This window comes from Pelophylax lessonae, assembly GCF_965119305.1.
Source record: "Pelophylax lessonae genome assembly, chromosome: 1".
Taxonomy (NCBI): domain Eukaryota; kingdom Metazoa; phylum Chordata; class Amphibia; order Anura; family Ranidae; genus Pelophylax; species Pelophylax lessonae.
In genome coordinates this window covers 540,739,242-540,762,079 of record NC_138768.1, presented here as the reverse complement: position 1 = coordinate 540,762,079, position 22,838 = coordinate 540,739,242, and the positions used below count along the sequence as shown (strand labels likewise).

General features: G+C 43.5%; 1 protein-coding gene across 2 annotated transcripts in view; it reads right to left on the bottom strand.

Moving 5' to 3' along the window:
* Positions 1 to 22,838, bottom strand: part of SLC20A2 (solute carrier family 20 member 2) — a 102,875-nt gene that overhangs the window by 6,576 nt on the left and 73,461 nt on the right. For both annotated transcript variants that reach the window (XM_082275110.1, XM_082275111.1), the window contains exons 6-8: positions 20,580 to 20,777; positions 16,098 to 16,689; positions 10,898 to 11,083 (exon numbers count right to left, since the gene is read on the bottom strand). In XM_082275110.1, coding sequence (XP_082131236.1) covers positions 10,898 to 11,083; positions 16,098 to 16,689; positions 20,580 to 20,777 — 976 coding nt within the window. The remainder of the gene's footprint in view (positions 1 to 10,897; positions 11,084 to 16,097; positions 16,690 to 20,579; positions 20,778 to 22,838) is intronic.

Here is a 22,838-nt window from a genome sequence, read left to right as displayed (position 1 = left end):
AGGAGTCCTTCAGTCCCCTTCCTCATTGCGGCTCCCGGCTCACACGCCGCCGGTGTCCTGTCTGGCCGCGAGTAGGGGGTGTGACGTCACGCGCGCGTCCCGCCCCCTGCTCCTGACTGCGGCTCCTTCACACTAGGTCCAGCGAGCGTGACACTATGTGCACGCCCCGCCCCCCTGTTCGCGGCTTTTGGCTCCGACCTGGCTGCAGTTCAGGTATGTGGAGCACATTTGGGGGAGAATACGGTAGCTGCACAAGCATTAGTGTGCAGACTGGCATATTTTGCCATATGTTGCCACTTGCCATGCTCATTAGAGTGCCCTATAAAGTGCCCCTTAAAAAAAAAAGAAAAAAATGTGCCCAACAGAGTGCTCCCTTGACATAAAATGTGGCCATCAGCGTGCCCCTTATTTTATGCTAAGGGACATGCCGATGAGCATATTTTATGTTAAGGGGCACTCTGATGGGCATATTTTATGTTAAGGGGCACGCTAATGGGCATATTTTATGTTAAGAGCAACGCTGATTTAAATGTTTTGTTTTGCCCATCAGAGTGCCCCCTAACATAAAATGTGCCCATCAGCGTGCCCCCTAACATAAAATGTGCCCATCAGCGTGCCCCCTAAAAATTGGCAAAATAAATGGAAAAAATGCGAAACACCGCGTTCGGTATTCGGCCTTCGGCCAAGCATTTCATTATTATTCGGCTTCGGCCAAGAATTTCATTTCGGTGCATACCTAACTTTAACCATTTTTTTCGGTGGGAATGGGTATCTGGTGAAGATCAAATTGCGTAAATGTTGCGTTGAGAATTACAGGAAATATATTTTTTACTGTTTAAAAAAAAAGAATTATATATATATATATATATATATATATATTACACATATATACACACATACATACACACACACACTATATTATATTATATTATATTATATTATATTATATTATATTATATATATATATATATATATATATATATATATATATATATATATATATACATATACATACACACACACACACACACACAAACACACACACAAAAACCCACTTCCAAAAAAGTTGGGACACTGTACAAATTGTGAGTAAAAAAGGAATGTACTAATTTACAAATCTCATAAACTTATATTTTATTCACAATATAATGTAGATAACATATCAAATGTTGAAGGTGAGACATTTTGAAATGTCATGCCAAATATTGGCACATTTTGGATTTCATGAGAGCTACACATTCCAAAAAAGTTGGGACTGGTAACAATAAGAGCCCGGAAAAGTTAAATGTACATACAGTAAAACCTTGGTTTGAGAGTAACTTGGTTTAAGAGCGCTTTGCAAGACAAGCAAAATTTTCAAATAAATTTTGACTTGATATACAAGCGATGTCTTGATATACAAGTAGCCTCAAGTCACAGCTGAGTATAAAAGAGAAGAGAGGCGCCTCTAAGTGTAGCAATATGGTTACATTTAATGAAGGTACAACATTTAGCAACTCACATGGTTGATGATTGGAACAGGCACATCTAAGGATGCAGGCATCCAGGCTAAAGCTGTCCACATAGACCATCCTCCGCACCGCCATCTACGTCATCCCTTCCATGCTGCCCCTCGCTTTCAGATCGCTTTCCTGCAGGGTGGTCTTCCCTGGTCAGGATTACAGACTGGCAGCAGGCGGTGCAGAAGATAGTCTATGTGGACAGCTTTACCCCGGATGCCTTCATACTTAGATATGCCTGTTTTATTCATCAACCATGTGAGTTGCTATATGTTGTACCTTCATTAAATGGAACCATATTGCTACACTTAGAGGTGCCTCTCTTCTCTTTGATACTCTGTAGCTCTTGCTGGATATTGCTTCTAATCCCCTTGTGGAAGCGGCTATTTGTGGATGGACATTTTATGGTTATATAACCTATCGCAATGCTATAATCTTTTTATATGGACTATAAACTGAAGGACTTATGAATAAATGGTTGTGGAACGAATCATCTGAGTTTCCATTTTTTCTTATGGGGAAATTTGCTTTGATATAAGAGTGCTTTGGATTACAAGCATGTTTCCGGAACGAATTATGCTCGCAATCCAAGGTTTTACTGTATATGGAAGAGCTGGAGGACCAATTTGCAACTCATTAGGTCAATTGGCAACATGATTGGGTATAAAAAGAGCATCTCAGTGTGGCAGTGTCTCTCAGGAGTCAAGATGGGCAGAGGATCACCAATTCCCCCAAATGCTACGGCGAAAAATAGTGAAGCAATATCAGAAAGGAGTTTCTCAGAGAAAAATTGCAAAGAGTTTGAAGTTATCATCATCTACAGTGCATAATATCATCCAAAGATTCAGAGAATCTGGAACAATCTCTGTGTGTAAGGGTCAAGGCCGGAAAACCATACTGGATGCCTGTGATCTTCGGGCTCTTAGATGGCACTGCATCACATACAGGAATGCTACTGTAATGGAAATCACTACATGGGCTCAGGAATACTTCCAGAAAACATTGTTGGTGAACACAATCCACCGTGCCATTCGCCATTGCCGGCTAAAACGCTATAGGCCAAAAAAGAAGCCATATCTAAACATGATCCAGAAGCGCAGGCGTTTTTTCTGGGCCAAGGCTCATTTAAAATGGACTGTGGCAAAGTGGAAAACTGTTCTGTGGTTAGACGAATCAAAATTTGAAGTTATTTTTGGAAAAATGGGACGCCATGCCATCTGGACTAATGAGGACAAGGACAACCCAAGTTGTTATCAGCGCTCAGTTCAGAAGCCTGCATCTCTGATGGTATGGGGTTGCATGAGAGCGTGTGGCATGGGCAGCTTACACATCTGGAAAGACACCATCAATGCTGAAAGGTATATCCAAGTTCTAGAACAACATATGCTCCCATCCAGACGTCGTCTATTTCAGGGAAGACCTTGCATTTTCCAACATGACAATGCCAGACCACATACTGCATCAATTACAACATGATGGCTGCATAGAAGAAGGATCCGGGTACTGAAATGACCAGCCTGCAGTCCAGATCTTTCACCCATAGAAGATATCTGGCACATCATAAAGAGGAAGATGCGACAAAGAAGACCTTAAGACAGTTGAGCAAGTAGAAGCCTGTATTAGACAAGAATGGGACAACATTCCTATTCCTAAACTTGAGCAACTTGTCTCCCCAGTCCCCAGACATTTGCAGATTGTTATAAAAAGAGATGCCACACAGTGGTGAACATGGCCTTCTCCCAACTTTTTTGAGATGTGTTGATGCCATGAAATTTAAAATCAACTTATTTTCCCCTTAAAATTATACATTTTCTCAGTTTAAACATTTGATATGTCATCTATGTTGTATTCTGAATAAAATATTGAAATTTGAAACTTCCACATCATTGCATTCTGTTTTTATTCACAATTTGTACAGTGTCCCAACTTTTTTGGAATCGGGTTTGTATATTATATATATATATATATATATATATATATATATATATATATATATACATACACACACACACACACATATACACACACATATATACACACACACACACACACACACACACACACACACAAAACAAGTAAGGGACAATGTTGTTGAGAAGTACAAGTCAGGGTTAGGTTATAAAAAAAAATATCCAAATCTTTGATGATCCCCAGGAGCATCATCAAATCTATCATAACTAAATGGAAAGAACATGGCACAACAGCAAAACTGCCAAGAGATGGCCGCCCACCAAAACTCACTGACCGGGCATGGAGGGCATTAATCGTTGCTGGGGAATCTTTCCTTAAGGCTTCTTTCTCTAAGTGATTCTTCATCTGAACATCTCATCTCTGTCCCTCCACAGGTATGTGTAAGCTGCTTAAAGACATCCACCCTTAACTGCAACTGGAACCTGTTTACTCTCTCTGTATCTGTGCTTTTTGGTATGTGTTCTTTTTTCATCTGTTGCCATGTGTGCATTACCATGATGTTTTTGTTGCTCTGAAGTGTCTAATAATGCTTTACGAGTAGGCCTTTACTTTATAGTCATTATTGCCCCTTACCAGTCTGACTTTAGAAGTGAAAGATCCACTCTGCTAGGCATCCTTATATCCACTCATGATTAATTAACCAATTTCTACCCCCACCCTTATACCAGTATAAATTTAGTTCACCCTTAAGGGGTCAGCACGTTGCTGGGCATCTTTCCTTAAAGCTTCTTTCTACAAGTGATATGCACTTCAATTTCTGCACTTCAGCGATTGCATAAGGCGATCATACACAGCAAACTACACCAACAAGCACCAAACAGACTACAGGTGACCCTGTCTCTCTATTCAGCTCTTTGCACACTCGGCAACATGCACTCTTTACCACTCCTGCTGACAGTTGTGTCCTCTCTTCTCAACTCACCCACCTTCACCACCCCCCACAGCTTATATATTTCACCCTGCCTTCTTGTCCTCTCCCTGTTACTGCTCCTACCAACTCTTGCTAATTTTGCATACGGAGAACATTTCCAGGACTCTGGGGCATGTCCCTTCATATAAATCTCTCTCCCACATTATCTCCCTCACCCTTCTCCTTGCCTCTGGTGACATATCCCCAAATCCAGGGCCTCCATTTGGCTTTTCACAATGCTCCCACCACCCTCTGCCAGCAGCCACAACTCAAAGAACCTAGTTTCCATTCCTCTTTTTCCCAATACCAGCCTCCCATTCTCAGGTGCCCTCTGAACACCCGCTCTGTCTGTAACAAACTCACCTCCCTCCACGACCTCTTCATCACAAGTTCCTTTAACCTACTCGCCATCACCGAAACCTGGATTCATAATTCCGATACTACTTCTCCTGCTTCCCTCTCCCATGACAGCCTTCTCTGAACTCACTGCCCTAAGCCAGGTGGATGGAAGGGAGGCTGAGTGGGAATCCTAGCACCATACAGCACCTATCAGGTACTTCACCCACCTCCCTCTCTGACATTTTCCTCTTTCGAGGCACATTGTATTCGTCTATTTTCTCCTGTTTCTTTAAGAATCACAGTCATCTACCGGCCCCCTGGACCAGTATCAACCTTCCTTCATGACTTCTCTGCCTGGCTACCCTACTTTCGCTCTTCTGAAATCCCCACAATCATTCTTGGTGACTTCAACATCCCTGTTAATGTTCATATTGCTTCTAAACTTCTCAGTCTAACCTCATCTTTTGACCTGAAGCAATGGATACAGGCTCCTACACACTCCACTGGCAACAACCTTGACCTTGTGTCTTCTATCTATGCACTCCATGCAAACTCTTCAACAAACCTCTCCCACTCTCTGATCACCCCCTTATTAGTTTTGCACTCTCCCGGTCTTCCACCTCCTCTCCCTCCAACCGCCTAACAGTTACCTGTAGAAACCTTCGCCACCTCAACCCTTCTATGCTCTACTCTTACTGACCATCTATGACAAAATCTCACCCCTGTCATGTCCCAACCTAGCCAATTCCATCTATAACAGCTCACTGTCATCCTCCCTAGACAAGCTTGCTCCCCTCACTACACACAGCATTCGGCCCGACCGCTACAACCCTGGCAAACAGACGACACTAGAAGTCTCAGAAAACGTAACCGTGCTCTTGAGCGCCTGTGGCGTAAGACTAAGTCCCCCTGAAAGACTTCAACCAATATAAATATGCCCTCCTAAAATACTATTCCTGCCTCCTCACTGCCAAGCAAACATTTTATTACGCTCATCCAAACATTTCTGTTATTTTGAAAGTGTAAATGATGGAAATAAAATCTAACTTTTGTTGACATAAGAAAGTCTAATCTGTAATTTGATGCCTTTTGGAAATGTTTCCATCTTTCCTTGGCTTCTTTATGCATATTAATACAAATTTTTACCTGGGGTGCCCAAACTTTCGATCACCACTGTAGGCCTAGATTCTGTCATGTGCGACCTGGCGAGACGTTTTAACTCGCAGGGCCAGTCCCCGTCCAGTGGGACTATGTCGCGGGCGACCCAGCGGGGAGAGCGAAGGCCTGCACGTGCTCGCTGGCCAGACTGGGGTGACCACTGGATCTAGATATCCATCCCATCGCGGCATAGTTGCTTGAAAATCTCACAGGATAAAAATTCTGGAGAAAAACTAGCTAAAAAAAACCTAAACAAAAAATTACTTTGATGAAGGGACCAAATATCCCAGCAAGGAACTAGGTCCTTACTTCTGACTAGGCAGATTAAAACTGACATCCTATGCAAATTTTTTCTGCCTAGTGTCCTACTCTAGTAGGGGGCAGTATAACCAAAGGTTCAAGAATCCTGAAGAGCTGTGTCTGTCAATGAACGAAAAAGAAAATGACCTGGTCATTAAAGCGGAGTTTCACGCAAAAGTGGAATTTCCGCTCTTTTGCATCCTCCCCCTCTCAGGTGCCATATTTGGCACCGTTCAGGGGGGAACGGGTACCCGTTTTTGACAGGTACCCTTCCCCACTTCCGGGATACGGCACCGTCCCTCGGAAGTTTAGCCCCCTCCTCCTTCCCCCGCCACTGAGCCAATAGGAATGTGCGGCGTGCTTTGCGCATGCGCATTAGAGACCAAACTGTGTAGCCGCAAGGCTTCACTGCCGAGGTCCCTTACCGGCAATGGCAGCGGCAGCACCGGACAGTCGATGGAAACCTTGGCTGCGGTGCCGACATCGCTGGACTCCAGGACAGGCAAGTGTCCTAATATTAAAAGTCAGCAGCTACAGTATGTGTAGCTGCTGACTTAAAGCGGAGTTCCAGCCATTTACTCACCTGTCCAACGGTCCAGCGATGCGGCCGCCGGAAGCCTCGATCCTCTCCCTCGGCGCCGGCATCACTGCTGTGGGCACCCGGCTGTTACAGTTTGCGGCTTCACAGCCGGGTACCCACTGCGCATGCGCGAGTTGCGCTGCGCGCCGTGATTGGCCGGCAATCTTCTGGGACCTCTGACGTGTCCCAGAAGATTGCAGGGAGGGAGGGGGAGAGGAGAACTTCCGCTCGGAGCGCCGCGGCGCTCCGAGCGGAAGTGGGAGCGGGTACCTGTCAAAACTAGGTACCCGCTCCCCCCCCCAAAAAATCACATGCCAAATGTGGCATGTCGGGGGGTCAGGACTCCCTAAAGCGGAAGTTCCACTTTTGGGTGGAACTCCGCTTTAATTTTTGGAGGGGGTGGAGGGGAAGGCGGAACTCCGCTTTAAGGAAGTAAAACTTTACGGTCCAGAAGTGGGTAAAGCGGAAGTAAACACATCGATTAAATCAGTTTCAAAAACAGTCACATTGATTGTGCTCGCAACCAAACTGTCAAACCATCCAAAGGCTGGTGTTATAACTGACCACATGTGCAGCACCATGGCAGTTGAAGATTGAACCAGAGACTAAAATGGCAGCTTCCTTGGCTGAAAACGACAGGAGGGTTTACTTCTACTTTAATAACCCCCTCACCAACTGTTTACATTCATTCATTCACTCCCTTTAAATCTGTTCACTGGAACAGCAAGTGAAAGGGTTTTGTAAAGGTTCCAAAATATTTTACAGGGCTAAGGAATCTCTGACATCACATGAGAGCACTGGGGCCTGGCCATTGGCAAACCAATGGCCTTTAATAACAGGATGGGTAAAGAGTCACTTGCTCCCTCCACCTGAAGTACCAGGTATAGATCTTCATTCCAAGGAAGGTAAAGGGAAGGTAAAGGGAAAGGGAAGGTGAATATAGGCAGCAAAGAAGACTGTCATTCTAAGTGGGCAAAGCCAAGGCTTTCTATAAGAAGTTAAAAGATACTCTTCACTTAACAAATTTCTAAGCTAAATAAGATACACAAGTATTGGTATTAATAACTGTGAACCCAATTTCAAGCCCAGGCCAATATTAGACATTAGAAACCGAAGTAAATCTTTTTTTTTTTTTTTTTTTTAATCAGACCTCACCAATAAGAGAAAGGAGAAAAACAGAAGCAAAACCTGCTCAAGTAATAAGCAAATATGACATCACCATTCTGTATATACCATTACAAATAATACATAAATGCAGGAGTTTTTTTTTTTTTTAAATATTGGCACACATTGTAAAGGTCATTCACATTTAGATTTTTTCTTCACATGCAGAACTAAAAACATTAGAAAGGCTATAGGTCATCTTTAATGCATTTAGGTTATTTTTTTAGATCTTCTTAAAATGCATAAAAGTGTCAGTAATGCCAAAACAGGAAAACTAATTTTAAGCTGTAAAAATAACTTGTCTCACCAAGTTTGCTGTATGCTTCTAAAAAAATGTCATTGGCTTAAAATCACCTGGTGATATTGCCAGCTCAACAGAGTGCCCTATACAGAGCATTGCTATTGCAGGCAATACCCAATTGCCCCCTTACCACTCTGTGCATGCTCCCAAAACCATTTTAGGAAGCTGTGAACCTCTTCAATTCCTTACAGCTATCTAGCCAACATGATTCTACTGCAGTTTAAGGTTTTTGATTGGGGAGCACTTGTGCACTTCTTTTTGTTATTCTAATCACATGGTCATGTGGGCTTAATTTGTTTTCTGTGTCCCACTGAGAAGCCGCTTCACTTTCTGTCCCAGAGAAGCAGCCGTAAATAAATGGAGATTTCTCTAAAATAGGAGGATAATCCCTCCAAGACAGCTGTTACCAGAACAGGTTTCACCATTGGATGATTTCCACTCATTTCCTGTTACGGAAAGTGAGGGAGAGCATTTTTGACTTTCCACCACGTTCTGTACCAGACACAAAGCTCACCAGGGCCAACAGTGAGGGGTAATTTCCCCAGCAGGGACACAGATAGCATTAAAAACCCAACTGATGTTCCCACAATTAAAGAGGCTGGCTTTAAAAACAGTTTACTGTTTGCAATTCAAGATCACATTTGTTTTCAAGAAATGTGTACATAAGGCTATTTAACCACTTAAGCCCCGGAAGATTTTACCCCCTTCCTGACCAGGGGGTATTTTGCGATTTTTTACTGCGCGATTTTAAACGGACAATTGCGCGGTCGTGCGACTCTGTACCTAAACTAATTTGACTTCCTTTTTTTCCCACAAACAGAGCTTTCTTTTGGTGGCATTTGATCACCTGTGCGATTTTTTGATCATGCGCTATAAACAAAAAAAAGAGCGTCAATTTTGCAAAAATAACAATATTTTTCACATTTTTTTATATGAAATTCCCCCCAAAAAAATGTAAAAAAAAATCAAAATTTTTTAACATTTTCGGCCAATTTGTTTTATGCTACATATGTTTGGTAAAAAAAAAAAAAAAAAAAAAATCGCAAAAAGCTTATTTTGATTGGTTTGCGCAAAAGTTATCGCGTTTACTAACAAAGGGAAAGATTTTTGTCATTTTTGTTGTTTTTTTTAACGCGTAATGGCGGCGATCTGCGTTTTTTTGCGGTACTGCGACATTGCGGCGGACAGATCGGACCCTTGACTGACATTTTTGACACTTTTGGGGTACCAGTGACATTTCTACAGTAATCAGTGCTATACATATGCACTGTTACTGTAAAATTACACTGGCAGTGAAGGGGTTAACTTTTTTTTTTGAGAGGGAGGGGTGGTGTGTGTCCCTAGGGTCGTGATTCTAACTGTGATTGGCTGTGGCTTCAGATGTAGGAACAGTGATCAACGGTCCTACATAGTAGAACCGTATGATCACTGTTTCTACACATGGGAGAATGACAGGCGGCTTGTTTACATCAGCCGCCTGCCTTTCTCCCTCTGCACCGACGATCGGCGAGTGACAGTGTCACACGCACGGACTAGCTGGGGAACGAGCCGGGGCGGGAGCACGCCTCCGCGGGCACGCGCTCGCCCGCTCGCCCGCTATTGGCTCCCAAGCAAGTGACAGGCTAGTGACGTATATATACACGTCACTTTGCCTGGCCGGGGCTGACTGCCGACGTATATCGTCGTGCGGCGGTCGGCAACCGGTTAAGCAGAACTACACTGTATCTGAGCACCACAAACCAAAAGTGCTATTTAATTTACTTTTAATGTTCAAAGCAAACTCCCCCATCCATGTCTCTATGCTTTATTTTTAAAATTTCTGGTCGTGGCCATCTTGAGTAAGGGCAAATGATTCATGCAGCACATATTTTCTGGAATCCATCTGCCCTTCGCTCAGGCATGCAGGCAAGAGAGTGTGCTTAGCTGAGAAAATCTCTCCCTCCCCTCCAGAAGACTTCTGGGATATAGGACATAGTTTTCCTAGGCATGGAAACCAGGAAGTAACTAAAAAAAAATGTAAAAAGCTGTTTATACACAAGCAAATGAGATATACTTTCCTATCTATTTACTGCTAGTAGCATAAGGATTACAAATAGTCAATGTTAATTGATAGAGTGAAGTTCCACTTTAACATAGACTTTATACAATAAAATGTCTTGGTGAGCAAATAAACTTATGTATATCACCCCTGTGAGCTTACTGATTACTTGGCTATTAATTTTATGTCATACTACATTTTAATACCTCAAAGCAACACCTGAAACATGTCAGAAGTCACCACATTCTATGAGAAACTTAATGCAAGGGCTGTTTACTACACAATAAAAAAAAAAAAGTGACTATGAAAACAAAAAGGTATAGGACATGTATGAGAAGGAGGCATGTTTGATCTGTACATAGTTACAGCTCTGTATGATCAAATAGACTAGCGCCTTCCATAAAGTCCATCCCCCTGTCAGAGCACAATAGAACAGCAGGGGAGATTGCTATACTAACATCGGATTGTTGGTATAGCAGCTCCAACCTGAGATGCATGTTTTTTTTTTTTGTTCAGCCCACTGGGTTGAACGAAAAAAAAAAAAAAAATAGTGTGTACTAGGTTTAAGCCATTCTTCAAATGGGAAAGGAAAACCACACAACTACAAAATAGCTAGAATATCAAGTACAATATTTACCTTGATGGGGTTATTGGGGTAAGATCTTTACCCATCGTCTGGATGACTCGTCGACCCCATACCCAGAGACCAGCACAAATACCCACGCCCCCATACAGGAGTAGCCACACAGGTGTAGCGGCATCTTGCATTACTCCTCCCGTTTGGTATATTAACCACAAAGCAACTAGGGGCCCAATAGCATTGCTGTAATGGTAAAAAAAAAGAATACATTTTAGTTCAAATACCAATGCCAGATGAGCATTCACACACATTTAGAAAACAAAGCACAATGTTAAAATGATTAGATTTCCAAGATAATTTCACGGAATACATTTGAATCACAGTTTTATGACCAACCCTGAAGATTTAATAGCTCTCAGGACTATCACTATGTAAGGCATTAGTAGTGAGGGGTTAGAAGCGGTCAAGTTTTTATTGCTGTGTAACTGCTAGGAAGATTCATCCGTCTAGATTTGTCCTGGTGATACCTGTCATTGTGGCTTAATGTGTTGGGAAATCCAACATTTTACAGTTGCCACCAGAGCCGATAACTGTCTAAGGTGGGATTTTCCCTCACTTTGGTGTGATTCCTTCCAAACTTTCCATTGCATCTCCAGGACAGGTAGTCCTTGTGGGAGACAGAAGGAAAAAATAAACCAACAGGGGGTTTATACCCTTACTTACCCTATACAATTTTTTTGGTTATAGATCCACTTCAAATTAAATCTGTCCTACAAGAAATATGGAGTCTGACATTGCTAAAATATCCCAGACTACAGTTTCTGGCCATATGTACACCTCACTCCCTTGTGGTCACAGTTTACTTCAGGTAGGACAATGCGTCATCACAACTGGTTCTACAAACTTTATAATGGCTGCAAAATAATTTAGTACACTGCACAGTCTTTAAACGGATAGCACCAACCATAAAGGCAGTGCACAATGCCAATATGTATGCATTGACTGAAATCCCAAAGAATTCTCCAAGCAACTTGTTTCAAACCATTTAGGCTATTCTAAAAGAACACAAAGGGATATCTTTTGAGTGGTTTCCACTCAGAGAAACTGCTGTGACCTCCAAATAAACAAGGTAGGTATACCATAAAGAAGCACCTTCACATTACGAATAAGGAAAAGTCTACAGTAGAGCTCCATTTAAACTATTCTAACTTGACACTGAAGTAGAATAGACATAAATGCAGACATCTTTTTTTGCGTAGCTTGCATGTTCTACTCTGGGCCAGTTATATTTAACTACACCAATGTTGCAATCAAATGGTATTTATAATTTCTCTGTTGTTGTCAAGAACACCTAGACAACATGATGCAAACACCACAATATAGCTACAGTTGTGGTATTATAAACAAATACTGTATGTGTCTGAAGGGAACATTAGTAACTCGATTGTAACCTTAAAGTGGTTGTAAACTCCTAAATTTAACCAGTGAAGTGACTGGCCTCAGGTAACACACACAGATGAAGCAAATCCTCCTACATAGGTTGTACCTGTTTATCTGAAATTTTCTCTTCAATACAGCTGTTTACAGTCCGGAATTTATACAGCCTGTCTGAGCTTTAAAAAAGCAAGGGCGGGCAGCTGATGTTACACTCGGCAGAGCTCAGTGAGGAGAGCTCTGAGAGCTGATTGGAGGGAAGGGAGAATTTTGTTCATGTGGGGCAAAATAGATTGATTAAAGCACGATTTGGACAGAACTTAAAGTTTCATACTGTGGCAAATCAAAAACAAACAATCTAAAGCAAACCTATCCACCAGAAATCTTCATTTAAACAAAAAAAACAAAACAAAAAAAAAAAACAGCAGCAATATACATTTAGGGTCCTTTCACATGGCGCGCCGTCCATCGAGGCCTGTTCTGCTAAGCGGGGGGGGGGGGGGGAAATCGATCCGCCGATCCCAGTTGAGCAGGCGGTGACAGCTCTGTCTCCGCTCTGGGTGCGGAGACGGAGCTGTCAGATCCCTGCTGTCCTCTATGGGAGATCGGATGAGAATGGACCGCCCTCTCATACCCCGACTCGAAGGAAGAGACCATCAGATCCAGCACTTGCATGCAAGTCCTGAGCGACGACTGAGGGTTGGACAACAGCAGCCAAATCGCATCCTGCAACTTTAGTAGTTTCGCCTGTGGAAGAAACACCTTGGCGGACTGAGAACACCTGAGGAGCTGAAGCGAGACCTCCCCCACAGCAAAACGAAGAAAACGCTGGTGACCCGAAATATATTGGAATATGAAGGTAAGCGTCGTTGAGATCAATAGAAGCCAAAAGATCCCCTTGATGAAGGAAAGCCACTACCGTGTAAATGGACTCCATTCAAGATTTCTGAACCCGCACAAAGTGGTTCAGAGCCTTGAGGTCCAAGATCGGAGCGGTAAACAGATTTGAATAAAAACCTTGAAAACATTCTGACTCTGGAACCGGCACAATGACCCCTTATGCTAGCTAATAAGTCCTGCACTGCCCCGTAAAGGCCCTGCAGCCAATCGGGAGACAGGCATAAATTGGAAGGAAAGAACCTTGCCAGAGGCAAGGAACGAAACTCAATCTTGTAGCCAAACCAAATCAACTTGTGGACTAATTTGTCCTAAAATGAGCAAGGTCCACGGGTCTGGAAAGAAGCGAAGATGTAGCCCCACCCCAGATAAGGGGTGTGGAACCAGTAGTGCCTGCTTTTGACTTACCATTTCAGGGTCTCTTGGAACCGCCCGCGAAGTTACGGGTGGATTTTGAACCCTTTTTCTGCGATCCAGTCAGACGAAAGGGCTGCTTGTGAGCCAAGAAAAAGGGACTATGTTTACGACGAGGTTCCCTGCCCCTAGCAACCTGTAGAAGCAAGTTACTCTAACCTCCCCGTAAGGCCCTTAATGATTTCCTCCATAGAGGCACCAAACAGACGGTCACCTACCAAAGGTAGATCAGTCAGAGACTCTTCAAAGGGATATCTCCTAGCGAAACGGTTAGGTATTCCAACCATGCGTTTTGGGGGATCCCCACTGACTAGCGACAATCTCGTCAAAATAGGCAGGAGAGGGGAACACCTTAGTCACCTTGAAAGATCTGCGGGTGCCAAACTGAACTGGCATCGCTGACTCAGCAGCAGCTGAGTCCTCCAACTTTAAAGTTTCCCGTACAATCAATGCCTCTACCAGCGCCTTTTCATGCGCGGCTGCAGAGGAAGAGGATTTATTCTCACTGTTAGAGCCCTTAGGGTGCATGGACGCAGACCCAGTGGGATCACTTGCGTCCGCGGCAGACAAATTCACCTCAGACTCTGAGGCGGCAAAGGATACAGGTGAAGGCGGGGGGGGGGGGGGGCGCTTCTTGCTAGGCCGCCTTTGCAGGGCCATATCAACCTTTGACACAAGTGACTGCAGGGCCGCCTTCATGGCCGTCAGGCCAGACTAAGACCCAGACGGTCCCGCAGCTTTAAGCAGTGGGTCAGGTGGTGATGTGCGTTCCAGGGGCTCCATGGTTAAATCGGAGCCGCACTGTGCCAAAAAAGAAAAAAAAAAAAAGAAACCCCTGCACACCGATCGGAGCACCACAAGGATCAGCATACCCGTGGCGCTGTATATAGCAGAGGAAGGACTGTATACCCACAGGGACTCACCACCATGCACCCAGAGCTGGATCCAGAGCGCCAAAACAGCCTGCCACACTGCGATCAAAGAAGAAGCGCTGACACTGTAACTAGAGGCCCCCACCGCACTGGACTGGAAGAAAATGGCCGCCACAGACTACAATGGGAAACTCAAAACATGGCCACCGGACTACACAAACATGGCCGCAGAGGCTGAAAACAATAATCCACGCCAAAAAGACGATGACACACGGGACAGGGAAGTAATAGTCCACCAGGAGGGAGCCCCAGGCACCCCCCCCCGTAGTGAAATAAATGCAGGCACCCCCAACAGGGACCTGCCAGTGGCATACTCCCACCGCCCTCCGGCCAAGCACCAATGTAACACCCGTGCACCCCAAAAGGGGCATAGGAGAGAGAGCTGGGGGCAGGTGAGGGCGACTAATGCAGGGAGAACCCCGCTAGGGAGAGGGGGGAAACCATGAGGGGAGGAAGGACACAGAGGGGCCTACCATCCCCAGGAAGGGCCTGCAAACCCCCCCCCCCCCCAAGCAATTCCCAGAGAAAAAAAGAGAGGGGACACTACTCACCCTTGGCATTAGGTAGGCGCCAATCCCAGCAGTCTACCGCACCATCTTGGAATGGGGGTGCTGCAGCCAGGGGCACGCTGCGACTTTGCTGGTCGTGACCAGAGCTATGCGACCTTGCGAGGTGTTTCACTCGCTGGCCAGCCCCCGTCCAAAGGGGTTATGTCGTGGCCAACCTAGCGCAGAGCTAATAGTTGGGTCACGCTTGCAGACCAGTCTGGGAAGGCCATAAGGATCTAGGATATCCAGTGAGTCGCCCAGTCCAGCTGTTGATTATAGTTCACACAGGAACAGATTGTTTTCTGTTCCTGTGCGAACTACAACCAAAGAAAATAAAAAATTCCATTTAAAAAAGGAAAAAATGCCAGGACTGCAGATCCCAGCAGGGAGCCAGGTCCTTACTCCTGACTAAGCAGAAAAAACGAAAGTCCTATAGCAGGAAGTGATGGTATACCCCCTGGGGCGTAGCAACAATTGTTTCTTGCCTACTCCTACTCCTGAAGAGAGAGCAGCATAAGCCCAAGGGTCTAAGAAGACATGGAGCTGTGTCTGTCCGTGAACGAAAGAGAAAACCCCTTTTTCCAGTTCTGAAGAGTGTAATAAAGGGTAAAATCCCTTTTCAGGTTATTTCTGCTCTCTGTCTTACAGGGAAGATTTTCCTTCATTTTCTGTCCTAAAGACTCAGCAGAAAGTGTGGGAAAATATCATCTTAGAAAGTTCTAACCAAAACATGTGTCCTCATTGGATGGTAAACACTTAAAATGTTCCGATTACAAATACTGCATTTACCCTCAAGTTTTCGCTCTGTAACAATGGTCACCAGAACGAATATAGGAGTGAAGCTTCATAATGGGGACAAATACAAGAAAAACGACAGAGGTTACAGGTCTTCAGTTTTTTCAAAATTCTTATTTAAAAAAAAAAAAAAAAAACGGTTTACCCTTTTATAAATGATTATATTATATATGCATTTGTCTCAAAGAATTAAAATTGATGTAAGCCTGCAGAATATAGCAATTCAGTACTTCTCACCTGACATCATTTCCTCCATGGGCAAAAGATCCAAAGCAAGCTGTCAAAATCTGTAGAAAGTGGAAAAGGAGGTGAACTTGTGACATGTCTTTCTCCTCTTTCTCCTCTTCTAATGAATCATCTTGTACTGGTTTTTGGTCGGTTAATTCTGTAGCAAGCTTCATCTCTACTCCACCTTCATCAGCTTCAATCTCTGCTTCTGCCACCGCGTTGCAGTAGCTAGAATAGCTGTCATAGCGGATACGTTTCTTAGAATAAGACACAGTGTCTGTGACCAACTTTTCACTATCCTCTGAATTCGCAGCATCTGAAGATTTGAATGTTGAATGAACAGGCATACCACATATAGCAGCAGTGTAACACGTATAACTATTGTTGCGCCTCAAAACTCTGTAGTTGTTTTCAAGTGCAGGGCGATCATCGGTTACTCTGTCCAGATGTATTTTGTGTAACAAGTCCTTATATAGCCCTGAGTCCTTGTGTACAGTGTGGTACACATGAACATCGCTTTTAACGTTGTGACCATCAAAACTAAATGTACCGTTGGAGACTGGAGATCTAACCGAGCCATTTGTCATAGAAGCAGCCCTCCCTGGTAATAAAGAAAAACAAGGCAGGATTAAAACTAACGTCTATACTAAATCAATACTTTAAAGTCACCCTGTTGCAAGACAAAACTGAAAAACAACCACAACTGAAATAAGATTAGAAATAATTAAAAGTCCAGAGAACGACGACTCCAATCTTGCAGAGCTACTTTCTCCATAGGCTTCAGCATGTAGTATTTCATTTTTAAGCTACATGGTTACAATAAAAAGGAACCATCTTGTATGTGAAATCTTACCTAGTTCACTGCAACAAACTTTAAGCTACATTTCAGTTAGCCATTCTGTACCTAAGCTGCTGTAATGGAGCTTGACTTCCAACAACAAATGAAATATTAAAAAATATTATATTATTGTGCTAGAGTTGTGTGGACTTACCCACTTAAGCCCCAGCCCTATTTCGGACACTTTTTGTTTACAAGTTAAATCAGTATTTTTCCTAGAAAACTACTTAGAACCCCTAAACATTATATATATTTTTTTTAGCAAAGACTCTGGAGAATAAAATGTCGGTCATTGCAATATTTTTTGTCACGCGGTATTTGCGCAGCGGTCTTTAAAACACCATTTTTTTGGAAAAATTTTTAAAAATCACATTTCACTGCATTTAAAAAATACTAACCAGTAAAGTTAGCCTATTTTTTTTGTATATTGTGAAAGATGATGTCACGCCGAGTAAATAGATACCCAACATGTTACGGTTTAAAATTGCGCACACCCGTGGGATGGCCACAAACTACGGTCAATAAAGATCTCAATAGGAGACGCTTTAAATTTTTTTAACGGTTACCAGTTTAGAGTTAGAGTGTAGCTCTTTTTCTTTTAATTATTGCTCACGCTCTGGCGATCGCGGCGATACCTCACGTGTGGTTTGAACAGCGATTTCATTCGCGGCTCGACTTCCATTTACGTTTTTTTCCGTGTGCGAGCCAACGGTGACAGGGGCGGCAAAAATGTTTTATTTTTTTTTTCCTATTTATTTTATATTTTTAACTTTATTACAGGTTTTAAAAAAAAAAAAAAAAAAAATGATCACTTTTATTGCTGTCACAAGCAATGTAAACATCCCTTGTGACACCAATATGCAGTGAGTGACAGGTACTCTTTATGGAGGGATCGAGGGTCTTAAAGACCCTAGACCCCTCCACTACACTTTCATGTATGCAAAACGCCGAAAGCGGCATTTTTGCATACAGCCGTTTTTTAAATCTGCCACCTTTTGCAGCAGAGTAACCCGGAAGTGACGTCATGGACGCAGCCTCTGGGTTACGTCATCGGAGACCCGATCGAAGCCGTTTCCGGCTTTGATCGGGACTCCATCCAGCGGACACACCAGCTGGGTGCTCGGGTCTCCCGGTGGGACGGGAGGCCTGTTCAAAGTCACGGAAGACGGCGGGAGGGGGGGGGTAACGTCCCCTCCCGCTCACCCGGGTAACGATCGAGCGGCTCCCGAGCCGCATCGGTCGTTACTGACGGAAAGCCGACCGTCGGCTGTAAACCACGGTACCGGAATGGTGCCTCTAGCTAGAGGAATCATCCCGGTATAACACCGCAAAGTTTGCCGACGTAGCCCTACGTCACTTTGCGGTAAGTGGTTAAAAAAAAACTTAAAACCCAAGCCCATTCACCTTCTGCCTAATGTAAAAAGCAGCACCACTACGTGTTGCAACTATGAAGTGGAATTTTTGCCCACAAGAGAGATAAAGAACAGGTCATATGCATGCTCAAAATTATATTAAAAGGGATATTAAAGGCTCATGTTTTTTTTTTTTTTAATAAAATGTTATACCTTACCTGCTTTGTGCAGTGGTTTTGCACAGAGCAGCCCTGATCCTCCTGACCCCCTCCCCACCTTGCCAGGCGTCCCAATAGCAAGCCACTCGCTATGGGGGCATGCATGCTCGAGTCCTGCTCTGGGTGTCGATAAGACTCACAGAGCATGTCTCGGCCCTGTCCCCTGCCTGTGATTGACAGCAGTGGGAGCCACTGTGTGTTTTAACAAATGAGGATGAAGAGACCCTCGTGAACATCGCTGGATCGAAATTAGGCTCGGGCAAGTATTGGGGGGGATACTGCACAAATAAAGGTTTTTTACCTTCATACATAGAATGCAGAATTAAAACCACTTTAATGCAGATATGCATATTTTTCAAAATATTAATGCAGAATGAGCAAAAATTTGCTTACTCGCAGTGACATGAGAGCTCATGAAAGATCTAAGCCTACTGTAGGTTCACACTAGTGCAGGTGCAGCATGATTAAATTTTCAGTGCAACATTGCGTGTTGATGCATTTTTCATGTGGGTTTTTTTTGGAAAAGGAGACTGGATTTTATACCCAAAACAAAAATGGTGCAATTCCATTGATGACTACAGGGCCAAAACTGCACTGTACCAGCACCTATACCATTTCTAAAAATGTGCTGTATTGACATGAACCTGGCATGGGCACCTTAGAGAATAATGTGATTTCCATTGTTGTGCAGTGCATCAGAAATCGCACTAGTGTGAACGGGGCTAACAAGAAACTGCTGGGTTGGGTCGTAATCACACTAAATTTTACAGTCAAAGCAATCAGAAAGCTAAATCCAAGTCTGGAGAAACAGTCTTAAAATGAGCTGAACAGAGCATGATGTAGTTGTGAGATCCGCCTCCACAGAATGGTCTCTTTCTAGTGAGTTACAGCCCCCAGCACACAAATTAGCCTCTCCCTAGTGAGATTCCAGCTTCAGAACACTGACACTGGTCCTTTTCTTGCACCAATCAGACACAAATGAACAATGTTCAGTTCCCCTCCTTTCTCTGTACTCCCACACAATACATAAATCCCTTACTTCTCTTAAATGTATTCTCTGCATTAAATATAAAAAACCTTCCAATACCGCTTCCCACATTTCTAAAATCGTACCCGAGTCCATTCACGCCGCAGTGCGATCCTGGCTGAAATGCTGCTGCTCTCTTCCTGGTCTCACAGGAGACTGAGAGCAATGAGAGACATTGGCTCTTGCTGTCAGTCAAATCCTGTGAGGTGTATGGGTGCCCCCATAACACACCACTTAATAAAAGGGCACCCCGAGGAAGAAGCAGCTGACAGTGCCAGCGGGCGAATTACAGAAGAGGTGGTAAGGGGCAGCTGTGTGCAATATTGTTGCACAAAGCAGGTAAGTAGAACATATTTATTTTAGAAAAAAAAAAAAAAACAAACCCTTGAAGTGATTGTAAAGTCTCCCTTAAAAAAAAAAAAAAAAAAAATTTTATACTTACCTCCTCTGTGCAGTTGGTTTTGCATAGGGGCAGCCTGGATCCTGCGCTTCTGGAGCTGCGTTCAGCCTCACCCCCTCCCTCCAATGATTAGCTGACTGACAGCAGCGGGAGCCAATGGCACCACTGCTGTGTCTCAGCCAATCAGGAGGAAGAGTCCCAGATGGCCAAGGGACTTCTGGACATAGCTGGACAGAGATGGGGCTCAGACAAGTACGAGGGGGTGCTGGGGAGGCTGCTACACACAGAAGGCTTTTTATCCTAATGCAAAGAATGCATGAAGATAAAAAACCTTCTGCCTTTACAATTCCTTTAAACTCACTTTAAGCAGAAATAATTAAATCTGAACACAAGAAGTCTAAGTGAACAAAAAAATAAATAAAAAAAAAAAAAAAAAAAAAAAAAAGTGAAATGCATTATGTATTCGCACAAGGAAACCGATAACAAAAAAAATCTTTAGGGCAACATGAAACGGCTACCACACTGCTTATTTTGTGTATTGCATATATTACATAAATCCCCAAACTAGTAAATTCAAAGTTAAAAAAATACTTATTTTCTGGACATGTACATGCTAGCTTATCAAAAATATGTGCATAATATAATACAAGCCATACCATATGGTATTCTGGTGTTTCCATTTGCAACTGTGTCAGATCCATTAGCACCTTCAGTGGTGGCACTAGTAAGAGGCACCACACTTTCATCATTGCCCTTTGCACCAGGCAACTCTTTAAAGACAGCAGCATCTTCATCCTGGATTTTATCAAGGCTTTCCTCTGATATACGGGACAGTGCCTCTTTCTTTAATCGACCTGCAGAAACATCAAGTAATGGAAATGCGTTTATATCACAAAAAGGAAGCTACATATGCTTAAATTACTTTCAGCACAAGTATGGTTTTTACAGAGATAACTATACACAGACAACAGTAGTGACAATGATCTTACTATACACACTATACACCATTTAAGTGAAAAGGGGTGCAAGAAAAAGGGGAATTTTGACTTGCCTGTAAATTCCATATCTTGGAGTACAGTACACAAAGTATTCATACACAATGGGTTATAAGGGTGCAACTTCCAGTAATTGGACAATGGCAATTTAGAGGGCATGCCCCCTGAGTGCCTCTCCTATAACCCTACCCCACTCTTGAGGCCTCAGTTTTGTAGCAAGCAATAAAGAGTAAACCAACAAAAAATCCTGTACGGAACTCCAAGATATGGAAATGACAGGTAAGTCAATATTTTTCTTACCTCAATTATACTGTACAGACCACAGCCAGAGTATTCATACACCATAGCACATACCCAGGCAAAGAATAGGAAGGGTGGGCAACAATGTGGCAAACTGTACTGTGCAAAGAGTACTGTGCCAACCGGCCCAACAAAAAGGGTGAGGAGGACCCAACCTCAAGATAGTCGCTGCAAGATAGTCGCTGCAGATGACTGAACGTCCAACTGGTAAAATTTAAAAAAAAAATATGGAGAGAAGACCTGGTGGCAGCCTTCCATAACTGGGCAACAGGCTTGATATCAAAATGCACAGGAACTTCCCACCGATCTGGTGGAATAGGTGTGTAAAAGCAAAGGAGAAGATTTTCTCAATGAGAATGTAAGTTTTTGCAATCAGATTTCATATCCATTTTGCAATGGTAGACTTTGCACTGTCTGATTTAAGCAGTAGCCTTGAGGCATACTCTAAATGGTTCTACCTACATCCAAGCAATGTAGAGAAGTTTTCTTCGGATGTTAAGGAGGGGAGGACAATGTCCTAGTTTAGGTAGAATGCGGAGACCACCTTTAGAAGAAAGGATGGCCTTGGGTGTAAGACAACTTTGTCATTGTGAAGCAGAAGGAAAGCTCTTCACAGGAAGGGGTTGCAATTCTACAAACACCTCTGGCAGACGTGACAAGAAACAAAAGGTTACTTCGCACAAGTGTGAAATGGGCTTTATGCAAAGTCGCATAACAAGGCAAACTCCACGATTTCCAATGAGTACCGTTCAGATCTGTGCGGCTTCAAAGTAGTCCCTGCACAGTCATTGCTTCAAGTTCAGTCAAAATTGCGCAGCTTTTAGGTCCCACAAGTGTGAAAGGCGCCTAAGAGATCCACCAGGGGATACCCTGAATAGGTTGAAAGGGGGTTTCTACAGGGCAGAGAGAACCAAGTCGAGGTCCCAGGAAAGCACAGGGGGCTTAATACTAGACACTACTTAAAGAAACTTTTTTTTTTTTATTATTATAAGGAGGAATGAAGCGAGAGGTCTTTGAAAAAGAAGGTATAAGGCTGGGACCTGACCTTTAACAGTACTTAAAGGCCAATTTCTGGTCAACACCTGACTGTAGGAAGGCCAGAATGGAAGATACAGAGCAATCTTTGGGACTTAGTAGAGCATGCCTCAACAGGGAAAGGAGGAACCTGACCGCTAATTGAATAGGCCTGAATCACTGTCTGCCTGATCCATCTGAAAATGGTCACAGGAGAAACGGCCAACCCTTTTCAAGGTCCAACTGTGAGTACAAATAGGGAGTCTGACTTCCTTAAAGACTCCGTAGCTGCCAGATACACCCTGATCGCATGAACATCCAGGGAATGCAGAGCAATTTACTTAGAATGTTTAGGCCTGGGACAAAGGAAAGGCAACACAATAATGTCTTCATTCAAATTGAAATCAGAGACGACCTTTGGAAGGAACAACGAACAGGGACGAAGAACTACCCTAGCTCTGTAAACCAACAGGTAAGGTGAACGGCAAGACAACGCCGCTAGCTCCGACACCCTGCAAGCAGAAGTAATCGGCGTACCAAGACCGGCGAGGCCAGTCTGGAGCCACCAGAAAGACCAAAATCCCTTGCTGCTTCGATCCTCTACAG